This window comes from Podarcis filfolensis (assembly GCF_964270895.1).
Source record: "Podarcis filfolensis genome assembly, chromosome: 10".
Taxonomy (NCBI): domain Eukaryota; kingdom Metazoa; phylum Chordata; class Lepidosauria; order Squamata; family Lacertidae; genus Podarcis; species Podarcis filfolensis.
This window is the reverse complement of record NC_139612.1, coordinates 2,901,474-2,918,324: the sequence shown is the minus strand read 5'-3', so window position 1 is coordinate 2,918,324 and position 16,851 is coordinate 2,901,474. Positions and strand designations below refer to the sequence as shown.

Sequence of the window (16,851 nt, the reverse complement as noted above, 5' to 3'; positions counted from 1 at the left end):
TCTGTTTCAAACCAATGGATTCAGGTTACAAGAAAGGAGATTCCGACTGAACATCAGGAAGAACTTTCAGACAGGAGGAGCCGTTCAAGAGTGGAGCAGATTCCCACGAGAGGCGGTGGACTCTCCTTCCCTGGAGGTTTCTAAGCAGAGCTTGGGTGGCCATCGGCCAGGGATTCTTTAGCTGAGATTCCTGCACTGGACTAGGTGACCCTTGGGGTCCCTTCCTACTCTGCAATTCTATGATTCGGATTCAGTTTTGCTGCTTCCATGAAAAATTGTTCATCCCGTGTTCACCGTGGTGAAATTAAGTAACTTATCCATTCACATAACTCAATGTAACTAGATTAGTTGAAATGTATCAGAAACACAAATTTTAAAAAAATGTAACTAGACTACTGCACTGCGCTATATGTGGAGCTGCATTTGAAGATGGTTCAAAACTTTGGCTGGTGCAGGACTCAGTGGCCAGGTTGCTCACCAGAGTATATAGAGCATCAATTCTGGCCCTATAGCAGAGACTGCAGCACCTCAAGGGCTGCCTCTCCCCGTATGAACCAATCCAGATCATCATCGGAGGTCCTTCTTCATGTGCCTCGTCTGCATGAGGTCCAGAGGGTGGCAACCTGAGAACGGGTCTTCCCATTTGTGGGGTGCTCTCCCCAGGGAGGCTTGTCTGGCACCTTTGCTATACACCTTTAGGTGCCAGGCAAAAGTGTTCCTCTTCTCCCAAGCCTTTGGCCAATTAAACAATCTATGTATGGCCTTTTAAACTGGGTTTGGGGTGGTGTTTTTTTTTGTTACTATGTTGTATATTTTTGTGTTTTTATATTGTAAGTGGTGGTGGGGTACTAGAAATATAAAATAAAATAAAAATGTACATATATTGTTGTTACATTATTCCATCCCATTATTTTCAATGCAAAGGAAACGGAATGCAAATATGGGAAAATGTAAACAATTACTACTCATTTGTGGACTGAAAGCAAGAATAACAGCAAATACAGATTCTATTCACTGGATTGATTTCCTTTCTGGACATGGGAGAAATAAGCAAGCATCAGCAATTTTTGCTCCTGCTCCCATTTTGACTGGAATTCTCTGACATCCCAAAGCAAGTCTCAGGTTTGAGGAAGGAGCAGAGTCAGGGGAGGTTTGGGCAAGTTCAGACACCCAGCTGCGCATCTGCCTAAGTATGGAGCTAGATGTCTGCGTGTCTGTCTGTCTGTCTTTCCCCTCAGTGGCTCCTGGTCTAACTGCTACACTAGAGCTGCTCTTGCTTAATGAGACTTAAAGATGGCACCCCCAGAGTGCAGAAAAGCTATCAAGGATGCTTTGATCAACGTCAGTCATTGGCTGGAAGTGATTCTTGGGCCTCATACTCAGGCAGTCGATGCTTTTGCTTTCCTGTGAGAAAGAAAGAAATCAATTGCTGCCCAGCCAAGCGGCTGCTACAAGTGTGTATCTGGAAGCAAATTAATGTAACTGCAGCAGAATCACTTGTGGCTTCCTTTTTCAGAACCCTAACAAGCCAGTATGGTTAAAAATATAGACCTCAAAAGACATCTCCCGTGAGCACGTACCGTCTTATTAGCGAAGGGCAATGGATGGTATTGAGCCAACAGAAGGAAGGTGCCTTGGGCGGCATGCTTGTTCAGCCCACGTTTCCATGCCTGCCGCATAGAAGGAGCTGGCACATGGAGCTTCCTGCCCACAGTGGCGCATCTCATTGTCTCCAAACAGTCTGCAAATGTTAATTAGGGCCAAACGCCTTTTGTGGCAGCAGGAGAAACAGGAGTGATTCATCCCTCACACAAAGCGGGGGGGGGGGGGAGAGATGAGCAAGAGGAACATTTTCCATCCTCCACTTCTTTAGTCTTCCTCTACTTTCATCCAGCCACCTGCACAGCATTGTTTGAATGCACAAGCGGCAACATGAATTAGGAGCTCCCCTCACTCCCCTGGCATTTGTGATGCCCATTAGACAGCAGGCCGGCAAAGGGCATCAACACCTGACAACCAGAGAACCCGCTGCAGCCCAATGCGGATGCCTGCCCTGGTCTCCCTTATTTTTTTCTGTACCAGCCAGTGGCGTAGTGTGGGTTGTCAGCACCCGGGGCAAGGCAAGTAATTTGTGCCCCCTAACCTGTGGATTTGCACCCCTAACCCTAACCCCCAGATGTTGCGCCCGGTTCGGCCGGCCCCCCCTGCACCCCACACGCTACGCCACTGGTACCAGCACTCATGGCAGTGCCAGACAGCCAGAGTTAGCCACCCCTTTCATTTTCCATAGAACCCCTGATCCAGCATCGCTTTGGGGAATTAAAATACAGTAATGGCTAGACCCAGGTCAGGCTTCTGAGTTCATATAGAAAGAGGTCACTTGGCCCAGCGGCTGGAACTGGCTGTGAGCTTGCATAATGTGCAAGTCAGGGTTGCCAGCTTTTGATTTCAAAAATCATGGGGCCTGGGCAGTGCTAGGGACAGAGCTGTGGGGGTGTAAAGGGGCTGGACTTTTTGGACATTGATGAGAGCAGACATTTTTTGCTCCTGTGACTTCTGCCAGCAGATCCTAATGCCAAGTGAAGGAGTTGTGCAGGAAGGTAAGTGGGCGGGAGAGCAATGCCCGCAGCTGCCAAGCTGTCACATTGTGTTGGCACCACCCACCTCGCCTCCCTCGGCTCAGCAAAGCCTGCGGTGGGGGAATTAGAGAGACAGCACACCCAGGCACCCACCAGTTGCACATTCAACAATCTGGGGAGAAATGCAGGGGAGCAACATGGTCTGTCCTGCATTTCACGGTTCATATGCAGTGCAATTTGTGTAAAGATGTATTGGCTGACTTTAACTTAGGAAAAACCCGAGGTTCACTCAAACAATTCTGGGAACCCAGCCAAAATTCTGTCTTTCACACAAGATGCTCTGGAAACTGCAAAAAAGACAAAGAAGAAGGGGGGGAAGTCCCCAGCTACATCACATTTTTGTTTCAAGTCAGGTGCCAGCCCTCCTTTTGAACCAAAGCCGAAGGCAAGCCCACCCAATGCATCTGCCTGCCAGACTCACCAGAAGCCAGACTTTCTCTTCCCGCCAGAGACTGTAAAGACTGTCAGGGAGCTCACAGGTGGGCTTCATTTTGCTGAGGGAGTTACAAGGTGGGCCGCTTGTGTTAGAAAGGGGCTGGTCCCTGCCAGCCTAACAACGGCAAAACCACGCCTTAAGAAAGGCCAGCTGAACCCAGAAAATCTAAAAAATTGTGGAGCCCTTGTTCACTTCTTGGGCAAAGTTCTGGAGTGGGTGGTTCCTGGCCCGCTCCAGGTTCTCTTTCCAGTCGTGTAAATAAAATGACAGAGTACCTAAGCTACAACCCAGTTAATCCAAAGTATTACAGTCTCTACATTTTAGAGCGTTATCGGCTGAGTTTGGCCTGTACATATCTTTACCATGCCAACATGTAGATTTGTTGGCATGGGGAGTCCCTGAACTCACTCATACTGGAAGGTTTGTAAGCTAGCCATTGGCTGCTCTGTAGGATAAAAGGCTGTGGAGTTCCTGATTCTTGGCATGAAACACCTCCACCTGCATAAACAGGTGTCGATAAGGGCCCTCTGGAAAACTATAGATCCAGCCAGTCATGAACAGTATGAATCCGCACACGGAGGTTAGACACACGGCCACTGGGATCAACACAGTCAGCGGCCTTTGGGCAAGCTGCCACCAGTTGCAACAAACCCATATAGAGGATACACTTCCTACATCCAGAATCTCCATGCATTCCAGGCTGGATCATGAGTTTGCCAGCAGCTTTGGGAAGGAAGGATATTCAGCAAGCATTTGAGACAGGCCATAGGTTTTGATGTGCTTGAGACAAGATGACCAAAAAGCACTTAAATCATTTGGCTAAACTAGACTTCTCAGCATCTAGACACCATATAAACACTTCCTCTGTGAATCTGGGAAGGACTCAAGTTGGCAGAGGCATAGTGTCCAGGTCAAGGGAAGTAATAGTCCCACTCTATTCCATGTGCAGACGAGGGCAACCAAGATGAACATGGGTTTGGAAACCAAACCTTATGAGGAAGAGAGAGTTGGGGACGTTTAGGAGACTGAGAGGAGATATGATAGCCATCTTCAAATATCTCAAGGGACGTCACATGCATGAGGGAACAAGCTTGCTTTCTCCTGCTCTGGAGGGGAGGACCATCCGAACCAACGGATTCAGGTTACAAGAAAGGAGATTCCAACTAAACATCAGGAAGAACTTTTGGACAGTAAGAGCTATTCAACAGTGGAACAGTCTCCCTCAGGAGGTGGCGGGCTCTCCTTCATTGGAGGCCAGAGCCCAGAGTGGCAACCCAGTCATATGGGTGGGGTAATAATAATAATAATAATAATAATAATAATAATAATAATATCTGTCATGGATGCTTTAGTTGAGATTACTGCCTTGAACTAGATGACCCTTGGAGTCCCTTCCAACTCTACGATTCTATGAGTCTATGCAAAGCATATTTTGGGGGCAGCTGTGAATCAGCAGTGGGCTAAATAAAATCAGTGGTCTGTCTCAGTATAAGGCAGATTCACATTTCGATAAGCCTCATAGAGGCAAAGACACTCAGGATGCCAATAAACTGCCTCAAAAATAAGCTGCGAGAGTTCTTTTCAGAAGGCTGCCTCTGCAGTTTAGCCTTAGTGTAGATTTAGTGCACAAATCCCCCTTACAAAAAACTCAAAGAAGATGTTGTTGTCAATATACTGGTATTCAAAGATGACGGAACCCGACTTCTTCAGGTGCACTGTGTAGATCAAGGAGACGGTGCAGTCGTCCCTGTTTGACTCAATGTAATTCCCACGAGGAGTCCACGACGATCTGAGCAAACATGAGTAGAAACAAGAATTGTTTTACCATATAGGCACCATAAATATCCATCTATCAGGCATATTTAACCCATATGCTACTTAATGATCTGCTGCATTAAAAATCCTGGGAAAATAAAGGCAAGAATATAAAGGAGCTTCTCATCCATCACTTCTCTTGGTCTAGAAAATATTAAATTTTGCAGCTGATTTGTGTTAGCTACAATTCCTATACAGTGATGACAGGGAAGCATTCACTGATACATTAGGAGGACAATAGAATGTTATTCAATTGCTTTTCAAGCTTTCTAGAAATAAAAGACATTTTGCAACTAACATTCTATCAGGAGACCATTTCTCCAAGATGCAGTGGGTTCCTTTTGAAAATTTCTCCTTCCCTGTTGATCAGCTTGGCAGTCTTGGACCTACAAAAATAATATTAAATTGCTTCTCACAGCTACTTCTGAGGTCCAAGTGGTGGTGTCAACTCCTTGAAGGAAGACCACTACATACATTTCTGAGCACCGGGCCCTTTGTGCATTGTTAACGTTTCAGTCAATGAGTTGAGACCCCGTAAATTGCATGAGAGCCGCTGGTTCTGCAGCATCATTCCAGCTCAGAGTGTCTGGACCTGGTCAGTGCTTGAACAGGAAACTGCTAGAAGACCATGTAAGCCACTTTGAACTTAGGAAGAGTGGGCAACGGCCGTAGAGTGGTAGAGGGCCTATTTCTCATGCAAAGGGTGCCAGGCTCAGTCCCCAGCATCTCCCAGCCGCCAATCAGTGTAGACAATACTGAGCAGGGTGGACTAATGGTCTGACTCTGTACAAGTGGCTTCCAACATTCCTATGAATATAAATATACCAGAGAAGGGAAAATTTAAAATCAGAGGCACCACTGCACCTCAGTTATAATGGTTTCTCCAAGCCTCTGTGTGCCATGCGCACACAGCCCCCCAGGTCCTTACTTGCCACAGCTGTCTGCTTTGCTCTCTGCTGAGCCCATGGCTGTGTCCATGTAAGTGGCTACATTTGTGAATCCTGCAGGCAGCTCGTCCCATTCATCAAATTTGATCCCACTTCCCAAGGAGTAGGTTCCTTCGGCACATTTACTGCACACCTGGTTCTTCATTTCTAGGTATTCCCCAGAAGCACATGAGAAAGCTGAGAAGGAAAACATGCACAGCTGATTAAGGGCACAAGCAATTGGTCCATTGCAAGCTCTCTTCTCAACAAGCATTCAGCAACCCTCAAATGTAGAAAATCACAAATTTGATTGGCACCTGTTTCTCACATCTGGTATCCGTTACAGGCAAGTTGTGTTGACCACAGCACCGATTTGAAAACAAATCTCAATCGTAAGAATTTTATTTCTGTAAACCAATACCTTATTCAACATGGACAGCACACAATATTTGGGTCATCTACATAGTACCATTGACACACCTAGCAAATTATTTTCATTGATCTCACAATGAGGACAGCTTAAACATTGATGAAGAAACTACACCTTTTAATAATAAAAATAACAGAATTGAATGTTCACGGCAGTCCACACACCCCATACAGAATAATTTCTTTGTATAAAATTGTTGCTTCAAATTGTTCCCTTCAGCCCTTTGAATAGTGCAGACTATAAAATTTATTAACGCAACTTCTGACAACTTGCAGCAAAGATACTTAGTTTCACCATTCACCTAGAACAAATGTGCACTCACACCTTTTAACCAAAAGGTGCTTTTAATTTTGCAGCTAAATACCAATTCGTTTTTCATGAATGACCAGAATCTGCTAGTCGCAAATTACACCATGTCAAAATGCCAGAGACGCCCAGGAGAAGGAGAAGACAAGCTCTGCAGTCAACAAGTTTGATTGTCTTTCAAATCTAAAAGCATCCCGCATCCCCGGAGGCTGTCTTGTGCAACGTGTTGGCCAGACATTCTTCCCGATGCCCATCTAATCTCTGAAGAACCTGCTAGCAAGGAACTACAAGAATGCAGTTTACAGGCACATTCCAACCAAACCTGACTTTCAGGTTTGCCGCACATGCAGTAAAGGATGCCTGCCCCATTCTATGCAGTTAGTCATCCTTGATCTGCAGGTGATTCATCCCTGTGACAGGCCATCCCCTCCGTCAGATGAACACTATGTTCACATGAACGTCCTAATGAACATGTCATAGAGGAGAGCCTAGACCAGCATTAAGTCCTTAGGGCTCTTCACTGCTACAGGAGCCTTCATTGCTGCTTCATTACAGTCTCTTTATCAAATGGCCAACTATTTCCACGTTTCACAGGAGAATGCTCTTTTCCCGTCACAATGCATATCTCCATGAGCAGAAGTAGCTTGGAGGAAGCCAGCTGCTTGCCTGGTTCAATCTGAGGCTGAGCATGGCTAATGGCAAAATGAATCTCTTTTGACATCCGGGACAATCTGTGCAACTTGATTTGTGTTTCAGCTGGTAATTTGTCTATCACCAGAGACCTCTTTCCATGCTGGCATGCCCACCGAGGTCCCTCTGCACATTGTAGCTCAGTTTGGGGAGAGGGCTGGCCAGGCCTGTTGAGCCTCCACATGTGGGCCCAATACATTTATTATTAACTTCATTCAATGTATATACCGTCCTTTATCAAAAGATACCAGGGCAGTGTACACATTAAGGGCACATTTTATGGAGCACAATAATAAAAACATAACAAACAGCATAATCATGAAATAATCATAGTAACAGTCCCCCGCCACCACAGTTTTAACATCACTCAATTTCTGAAACTCTGTGTTGCCAAGTTACATCCAAGCTGCCTTTGGTGGCAGTTTGCCTGTCCTTACTAATGTTCTCCTTGAGAAAATCGCGAAACCTTCCAAAGAGCTCCAAAGTTCCCCAGAAGAACACGCTTTGAAAATTCCTGCGTTAAAAGCTGTGGCTCTTCCGCTGCCCATGTGTGTGTGTGTTTATTTTCTTGCTTCTTTGCTTGCTTGCTATCAAGTCAACCATTTTGCACTTGAGGAACCCAAATTCTGCACTGTGAAAGGCGGAATCCTGCAACCTGTAGAAATGTCCTGGGCAAGTGTCAATATTTATGCTGCTTCCGCTCATGGGGTAGCGAACACCCCAGCCTCCCCCTGACCTTGAATCATTTGGGATCAATTCACAAGACATTCCTCATTCAAGCCTGTTGCCCCAATTTTATAAGGGTTAGAAACTTTTAAAATAAATAAATATTCTCAGGATACTTATTTTCCTCATACCAAATTCCATGGGGTTTTTTTTGGGGGGGGGGGTTTGCATAGCATCATAGAATTTATCTGGTTAAAGTACCACTGAATGAAGACACCAAGGAATATCATGAAGCAATAAAGAATAAAGAATTAAACTGAGAAAATTAAACTCAAAATGTTCATATGAATACTATAACCTATAATTTCCTTTTCCTGATTCAGCATGCCAGATCTGAATCATTTATGTGGAGCTTCTTAATAGACCCTGAATTCATGCTTATTTCACCCCATTTATTAGAACTGCCTACACTCTTAGCCTCAATTGAATCTTAATTTTAAAAGGGTGCTGCTAAAATAGTCCAGGCTCTAAAAAAGCTCACATTGAAATGAAGACAGAGGTTGTGGACTTGGCCTGAGACTCCTAATCTCAGAGTCATAGTTTTGAGCTCCACGTTGGGCAAAATATTCCTGCCTTGCAGGGGGTTGGACTAGATGACTCTGGTGGTCCCTACCAACTCGACAACAAAGTCTACGTCCTCAAAAAGGGTTCCTAAGTAAACTTACCAATCATGGGATTAAAAGTCCTACTGTGCATCTCATGGTAACTGTTTAAAGGTTATGCTTTCCATTTCTCAGGTGATGCTTTCCATCAGCTTTGGCTGGTGTGCTCCTGTCTTAGTAGGGACAGCCTAACTTCTGTTTTCTATGTTCTGGTAACCTCTAGGTTAGACTGCTGCAACTCATTATACCTGGGGCTGCCTCTGAAGACGGTTTGGAAACTTTAGCTGGTGCAGAACTTGGCAGCCAGGTTGTTCATCATGGCAAGACGGTTTGAACATAATACACCAATCTTGGCCCAACTCCACTGGCTGCCAATCAGTTTTCAGGCCCAAATTAAAGTGCTGGTTTTGACCCATAAAGCCACAAATGGCTCAGGACCGCAATACCTCCAGGACCACCACTCTCCATATAAAATGTCCCAGACTCTGAGGTCCTTCTCTGTGTGCCTCCTCTATATGAGGGCCAGAGGTGGCAAGACGAGGCCTTTTCTGTGGTGGCTCCCTGTCTGTGGGATCCTCTTCCCAGGGAGGCTTGCCAGGTGCCTTCATTGCATATATTTAGGTGCCAGGCAAAAATGTTTCTCTATAACCAGGCCTTTGGCTTCTTAAGCAATATGTATTTTAAATGTGTATTGCTTTTTTATGTACCGTATTTTGTGTTCTTCTTTTTTTTTTAGTATTTTTATGTTGTGAACTTATGAACTTAAGGGATTTATGAACAAACAACAGTGAAACTGGCACAGACTGGAGAGAGACTGAACTACCGTGTGATCCTGGTGCCAGGAAGGATGAAGGAAGTCAAAGGAGCAGCAAGAACCCAACACTGACATCTCCTGCTCTCTGGCTCTCCAATATTTCAATACCTTTTCTCATCCCTGCGTTGCAGTACACCTGTGGCAAGAGAAAGCCCAGTCCTTTCTTTGGCTGGTCCACCCTCCTACTTCAAAGGAGAGCGTAGCTCCACCCCAGGAGCCCAGGGCTCTTGCCCCTATTCCGCCCACCGGCTCCCCATCTCTTGTACATCCTGGGCTATTGCTGGTCATTATCCTCTCAAGATAAAACAGCCTTCAGGCTCAGCAGCACTCAGCGTGTCCCAGAAATGTACTTTAAAAAACCCACCAAGGTCAGACGCAAACAAGAGCAGAAAACCCTTTGTTATTAAGCTGGTTGCTGGCGCATTCGAGACCTGACAGAAAGGGGATGCGTTTGCTTAGTCACAGAGTCAGCTGAGCTTGGGAGCTGCAACAGCCGGACTGTTAACCATTCAGAGCAAGATCAGCTCTGGCTTTAGCTCTAGTCCTACGCAGCAAATACCTGAATGTGAGCACTGCCAGGTCTTCTGAAATAAATATTCACCCCATGAGGTGGTTTTGAACAGAGGAGCATCTGGAGGAGGCGGACGTTTCCCACTCAAAATGCACTTTCCCCCGTGGGGGGGGGAGTCCAGATACATCTGTCTGAGGAGCAGCAGCTGATGGCAGCGGGGGTGGGGGGAGTCACTGCTGCTTGAGGGTGGGGGGAGTCACTGCTGCAGAGTCACTGCTGCTTGAGGGGAGGGGGGAGGGTGGGGGGACCGACATGGTGCAAACACTGTCAGCAACACCAGATGGGCTCTGCCAGTGCATCTGCCCCATGCCCAGCTCCCGGCCACCTCGCGCCAACCTCTCTCAATCTTAGCCATGCTCATTTATTTTAAAATGTGCAACCCACCTTTTATCCAATGCTTCAAGGCTGGCAAAATAAAACAGCATCGTTCCGGCAAAGAGTAAGAAGCAGCAAACCCCTCTAGATATCAACTTGATTTTTCAAATGTATCTACAGAATATCCCTACGTGTGTTTCCTTAGAAGGAAGGCCCACTAAGCTCAGTGAGGTTTGCTCCCAAATAAATGGGCATTTGATCACATCCTAAGTCGTGCTTGATTATGTAAGCAACAAAAAACAAACCTAGAAATGGCAAGCTTTACATGAGATTTGTAACAAGAAAGCATCAATACATACTGCATTCCTTCCCTTTGACAGGATCAGGTAAACCAGAACATTCCACGTTTGGGACTGCAACTCTCCATCTGGACCCACTGCTATCGCACTCCGTGTATTCAAAGTGGTACTCTGTCTGCAAGCCATAATAATAATGCTTCAGTTATGATATATTTACATTTCTATTTAATCCCAATGCATCAGTGGAACATCAAAGGGGAGGAAACACATTAATATACAAAATATTGAACTGCCAGTGTCTGGGTGGACATGAAGTGACAAAATGCACAAGGGTCACAAAGTATCAGGACTTAAATGAAAATGCATAGAAAACGAGACTTGGGCCCAAATTTCCTCTAACTGGCTACAAATGCGTCAACTCTGAGAGTGTGGGCTTCGCCTTCTGGAAATGAGGCTGCCAACATGCAGCCAGAGGAAGGGCTTGTGAGAGAAAATGCTCATGGGCATTCAAAGGACTGAGCACAAATACTCAAAGTGGCTCATAAACGTGAGCTGTGATTCCTGCAGTGCAGGGCTGTGACTACATGACTCTTCCAACTCTGCAATTCTATGAGTCTATGATTCTGCAGAGCTCTCTTTCAAGACAAGTGGCCATAAAGATGCCGATGAACAAAATCCATATCTATCAGGCACACCATTCCTTAGGGGAGCAATGGGGGACATTTGCCCCAAATGTTACATGTGAAAGGAAAACATCATCACTGATCATCATTGATCAATAGACATTGCCATATTGTTGTTTACTCACTAACACACACTGGCCTATTATTATTTTTATTTCATTTATAAATCACTTCCAATGAGAGATCCCAAAGCCTACAGTAGAATAAACACACACGGTTGCTCACCTCCCCAGTCTCTGAGAGGTGAGAGATTCCCGGGGTTCCAGGAGCTTCCCCAGGGTTCATGTTTCCTTCAGAATGAGGCACAGCAGAGACCGTGGTGTCTTTAGGATATATGGATTATTTGCACATATATACAAGCTGAGTCTACAATGGAGGGGCTCACAGCATTCACACCCCAAGAGGGTCTTGCTTCTCCCACAGCCACAGCCTGGGATTCCAGCAAAAATCAGGCATGGCTCTGCCGTCCTGCTTTCCCAGCCTGCTGCCTTGCTTCCAGCTTCCAGCTCACACAACTCAACTCTTTGTCTTTCTCACTACCAGAAAGTGAAGGGAGGGGGCCCCACCCATTTGTCCTCTGGCACCAAGCCACTTCCTTTGTTACCTTGATGACCCGTTACCTCAGCAGGAAGCTAGCCTGACTGCTCCAGGAATCTGAATCCTTGCTGGATCCAGGAACTAGAAGGGTTTCACCATACAGCCTACTCCACTGAGGTGTGGAATGGACTTCTGGATTAGGGGTGGGGACGAATTTGATTCAGTTAGATCCTGCTTTAAATGCTAGCAAATTTCCACCTTCCAAAACATTATGGCAACCCTATAGACATTTGCACTTATCCAAACTTTTGCAATGCAGTTCTCCAACCAAATGATCTTTACAAAAATGCAAATATTAGGAGAAAGTGGGCATAACAAATGAAAATAATATGCAAAAATACATTATATGTTGAGAAATTTCCTGTAAAAATGTGTCCATTAGTCAAAACTGCCCCCAAAATGTGTTTATTAGGAGAAATTTACACTAAAATTCTGAATAATTCTCACTAGGATTTTATTTTTTAAAATAAAATAAAAAGAAAATTGCTGCATAAATTTGGAGAACTGAATTCAAGATGAGAGAAATAAAAAACGGAAAGAACTGAAATTGAGGGATTCTTCCAGCCCTGCTCCTGATAGGACGGTATCTGCAAGATGCCTCCCCTGCAGAACAGTGATTGGCTGAGGATGCAAGGAAAGAGGCGACTTGTGGGGATCCTGGTGCCAATCTATACAGGGCTTTGTACCCCAATGCCAGCCTTCGAAGCTCACCCAGCACCTGGTGGGCAGCCAGTGCAATTCTTTCTGCAGCAGCACAATGTGCCTGACTTCATACAAGCCTCATGGGGAACTTAAAAAAAACAACCAAAAACCTCCACTATAGTGATAATGTCCTTTTGCATTAGATTCACTAAATAAACACCCCTTAGAAACACAAAGTGCAGTTGGTAGCTAACACATCACTGGTTAGATGTAACAAAAAGGGAATCTGAAAGCTCACAAACAAAAATAGCGAGTTGTCCTCTCCGCCTTGTTTCTAGCTTTGCTGGGAAGAGTCCCTTCTTAGACACCTCAGAGGGATGTGGTCATCTGAGCTGATGAAACAGTATGAAATGCCATGCAAAATGAATCCAATATGCTATTGAACAGACTTTCCATTGCAGAGAGAAATATCGACACATTGTTTCTTATGATAAACATGGATGGTTCCAGAAGGGTTTACATGCCTATTTAGTGTGTGGGGGGGGTCCTTCTCCAACCGAGGAAGAAAGTGACATTGATTCATGATGTGAGAGTTGGAGTTGGAGAATAGAAGGGAAGATGTCTATAGATAACAGTAAAGGGACCAGCAGGGAAAGCTGTGCTTGCCTCCTTTCCCCCTTCAGCAGCAAGGCAGAAGGCAAATCTAGGTTGCAACCTGCCGGCCTTTCCTCTCAGCTTTTGTGTTTTTGCAAAGACTATGGTGAGTCTGAGGTGTAATGCTAGGAGCTGAAGGGGTCTATTTCTAGTGAAAACCAAACTAAGAGTTAACCTGCATAATTTTCTTAATGGAAGGCTGACATTTTTCCAAGTATTCCAGGAAGCATACCAAAATCAATTTGTAAGATTCAGCTGAAAAGGTTAACAGTAACACGGAGAGCAAGGCCAAAAATAGATAGATGTTCATTTCCAGATAGCTTCCACGATGCATTGACTTGTACTGTTCTGACAGTGAAAAGGTATCTGTGTCGTCCAACAATGTTGTAAGAATTTCTCAAGCACACAACATAACAGGATCTTCCTTCATCTGGAAAGCACAGGCCCAAGGAAGGCCAGATACAACTGCAGCAACTCTACTCATCTTAACATTATAAGACCTCCTAAGGATGAAGGGGGGCATTTATTATCATCCCTTTTGCTGCTATGGTGCCCTGCTTGACTGACTGCACTGAGCACACTCCTTCTGCGCAATAAATGGTGATAATCTGCTCCATCCCCCTCTGACAACCACTTAGCTCAGCAGGACAGTTTTATAAATGTTCTCCTTCCAATCGTTGCAATTTGTGTTTCTTCAACAATAGCAAAGACACTTCGTACTTTCTTCCACTATCCATTTTGATGACCCGAGGAAACCAAAGCATGGTCTCTACACACACACCCTTTGCTTTTATGCTATTGTACTGATTTTTTGTGTGCGGGGGGGACCGGGACCCTGGCTACACATTATACAACACTGACCAGCGGGGACAAAATGCAAGCATAGCTGTGGTACTGATGCATATTCCACTGAAAGGCATGTCAAATGAGGATGGAAGATGCCCACGTTTTGCCCCGCTAGTCATGCATAACGGACGAGACTAACATTGGATCAGGATGACCTTCTCACTGCTCAGTGCTGGAAGGCCAAGGGCCACAGGGACAAATTGCCTCCCATCAGAGTGACAGCAATGGGAGCCACATCATCTCAGCCACATCATCACACAGTAAAGTCTGACTTGCTCCAAAGCACCATGACATCATCATGCTCACTTCACAACCCACAATGCACCGTGCAGTAAGGGCACCCCTTTGGGGTGGGGTGGGGGGATTGCTAAAGCTGCGCAGGAGCAGGGGAAACAATACCAGTGAAGTGACATGGGGAAATACTGGAAGAGTGGAAAGCCGAGAAGTTTTGCAGCACCCGCAGCGGACAAACGTTTTTGCATCAAAAATCAAGCCTTCTGGAAATTCAGCACAGCACAGTCTGCTCTGGCAGTTGAAGATCAGCAGAGATTAGCTAAGCGAGATAAACAGATCCTGAGATCCACCTGCTAGCTGTGCCTCCTTCCCTAGCTGTATGGTGTCAGGGCAAATTCCTCCACTTTTCCTTGCCTGTGAAGAGGCACCTTTCAGGAGCTCTCAACAATTAGAGCTTGTGTATGTGTTGTGTGGCAAGTGGAATATGCAGCCAGGCTCAGATCCACTGATACCATCACTGATACACCAGGAATGGCACAAGAATGTAATTCCACGCACCACTGTCAGGGAATAAGCCTCCTCCAACTTCCTGGACTCTGCTCAGTAACAATGCAAGCATCATCTTGGTTCTGATTCCTGGTATCAACACTCCCGTTGAGCTCCTAATAGTGTGTTTTTAAACAACTTCCGAGCATTCTGGAGAGGTCTGACCCTGTTGCCTTTGCCTTTCAGCAACTTCCTTTTTACACAGGGCTGGTCCATCCATGAGGCATGGGGAAGTGACTGCCTCAGGCAGCTGGATACACTGGGGCAGCAGATGTTGATGTAGATCTTCCTTTTCCGCTTGTTCCTAATGTAGATCTTCCTCACTCCTTTTTCCCTGGGGGGGGGGGAACCACAATTTTGGGGTCTGCCTCAGGTGCCAAAATGTATTGGGCTGGCCCTGTTTTTCCCAATCCTTTTTGGGGACTTCCCTCTTTTGAAGTGAAATATGTCAAATGTGTCAGATTTTCTTGACAAGTGCCATTTACACCATTTTACATCCTTACGGGACGCGGGTGGCGCTGTGGGTTAAACCACAGAGCCTAGGACTTGCCGATCAGAAGGTCGGTGGTTTGAATCCCCGCGATGGGGTGAGCTCCCGTTGCTTGGTCCCTGCTCCTGCCAACCTAGCAGTTCGAAAGCACATCAAAGTGCAAGTAGATAAATAGGTACCACTCCGGCGGGAAGGTAAACGGCGTTTCCGTGCGCTGCTCTGGTTTCATCAGAAATGGCTTAGTCATGCTGGCCACATGACCTGGAAGCTGTACACTGGCTCCCTCGGCCAGTAAAGCAAGATGAGCGCCGCAACCCGAGTCGTCGGTGACTGGACCTAATGGTCAGGGGTACCTTTACCTTTTTACATCCTTAAGGCTGGGTTGCTTCTTGGCCCCGCTAGAGGAGGGCTAGGGAAGCCTCTTTCCATCCAAAGTCCACATTCACTCAGGGGCAGCCTTCCAGGGACTGCACACTGGTGGTGGGAGGAACTAGAGGCAAAAACTAGAAATGTGTGCACAACCGGCACTTTAGTATAGAACTCAGCTCACAATGCCACACAAAGGTTTCTCTACACTCATTTCTCCACCTTCCAACCTGGCAAGCCAGAGGCGTCAAGGACACATGCAAAGAGGGCTGCCAAGAGGCGTGGCCTGAGCAAATGGGGGTGTGGATATGGGCTCTCCATGAACTGGAGAGAGAAGATGGGGGCCACATTTGGCCCCTGAGCCTGAAGTCCCCCCCCCTTTGCACTATAGAGTGTGATGGACTCTCAGGAAATAGCTTTTCTACAAGATAGATAAGTACTATTGTTCAAGTGCAAACACTAAGAACAACATAATGGCTCTCATCTTGCCTATCTTGTAATCACTGTAGAACAAATGGTTGAAAGCAGGTAATTTTCCTCCTTCCCTCTGAAGAGAGGACACATCACTTCTCCTCATCTTGCAGATAAGACATTTTCCCCTTAACCTGATTAACTGCTTAACAGCATACAATGCTATTAAAAGATCTCCTCAGCTAAAAGGGGCTTCCATAATCTTTAGAGACACGTGTGTGATCTATATTTACATGTGAACAGGAATTAAATGTACAAAAAAAACACTACACTAAAGCTTCTTTAAGAAAAGAACAAAAGGAGGATTATGAGATGGGGGGGTGGATTTAACCCGGTCAAATGCTCTAGTGATCTTTTCTAACTAATTAGGCTGGAGGCAGAGAGAAAACACTCTCTCCTCCTTTATTCTGACAGAGATGTTGAGACCAGGAGCATCAATGGGTTTTTTTTTTAATGCAAATAACCCAATAAGTTGGTCAGTTTATTACTATATGTGATGACAGCAACAAGAACAAAAAGTGAAAAGACAAAGAAATACCAACCAAGGAAGACTGGCAAACAAATTGACAGAAGTTTAACAATGAAAATTAAAGATCAGGAGGAGTCAGCGTCTAGGGAGCAGTGGAAACCTTATGTAGAATATTTGAAGGAAGATAGTAACCAGATTAATATGCAAAGTAGGATTTGAACTGTAAACAGCAGTGAAAAATAATTTAGATACTGTTAGGATACTCTGCTGAACATGAGAATATA

The 16,851-nt window shown here is 45.5% G+C and overlaps 1 protein-coding gene and 1 long non-coding RNA gene across 2 annotated transcripts in view; both read right to left on the bottom strand.

Moving 5' to 3' along the window:
- ELAPOR2 (endosome-lysosome associated apoptosis and autophagy regulator family member 2) overlaps positions 1–16,851 on the bottom strand; it is an 80,337-nt gene that overhangs the window by 32,639 nt on the left and 30,847 nt on the right. The window contains exons 2-4 of the mRNA XM_083575032.1: positions 10,630–10,744; positions 5,819–6,014; positions 4,717–4,864 (exon numbers count right to left, since the gene is read on the bottom strand). Coding sequence (XP_083431158.1) covers positions 4,717–4,864; positions 5,819–6,014; positions 10,630–10,744 — 459 coding nt within the window. The remainder of the gene's footprint in view (positions 1–4,716; positions 4,865–5,818; positions 6,015–10,629; positions 10,745–16,851) is intronic.
- On the bottom strand, positions 884–4,703 carry LOC310744300. The gene is made up of 2 exons (XR_014539510.1): positions 2,228–4,703; positions 884–2,073 (listed from the first exon to the last, which is right to left on the bottom strand). It is a non-coding gene; the product is annotated as an uncharacterized lncRNA (long non-coding RNA).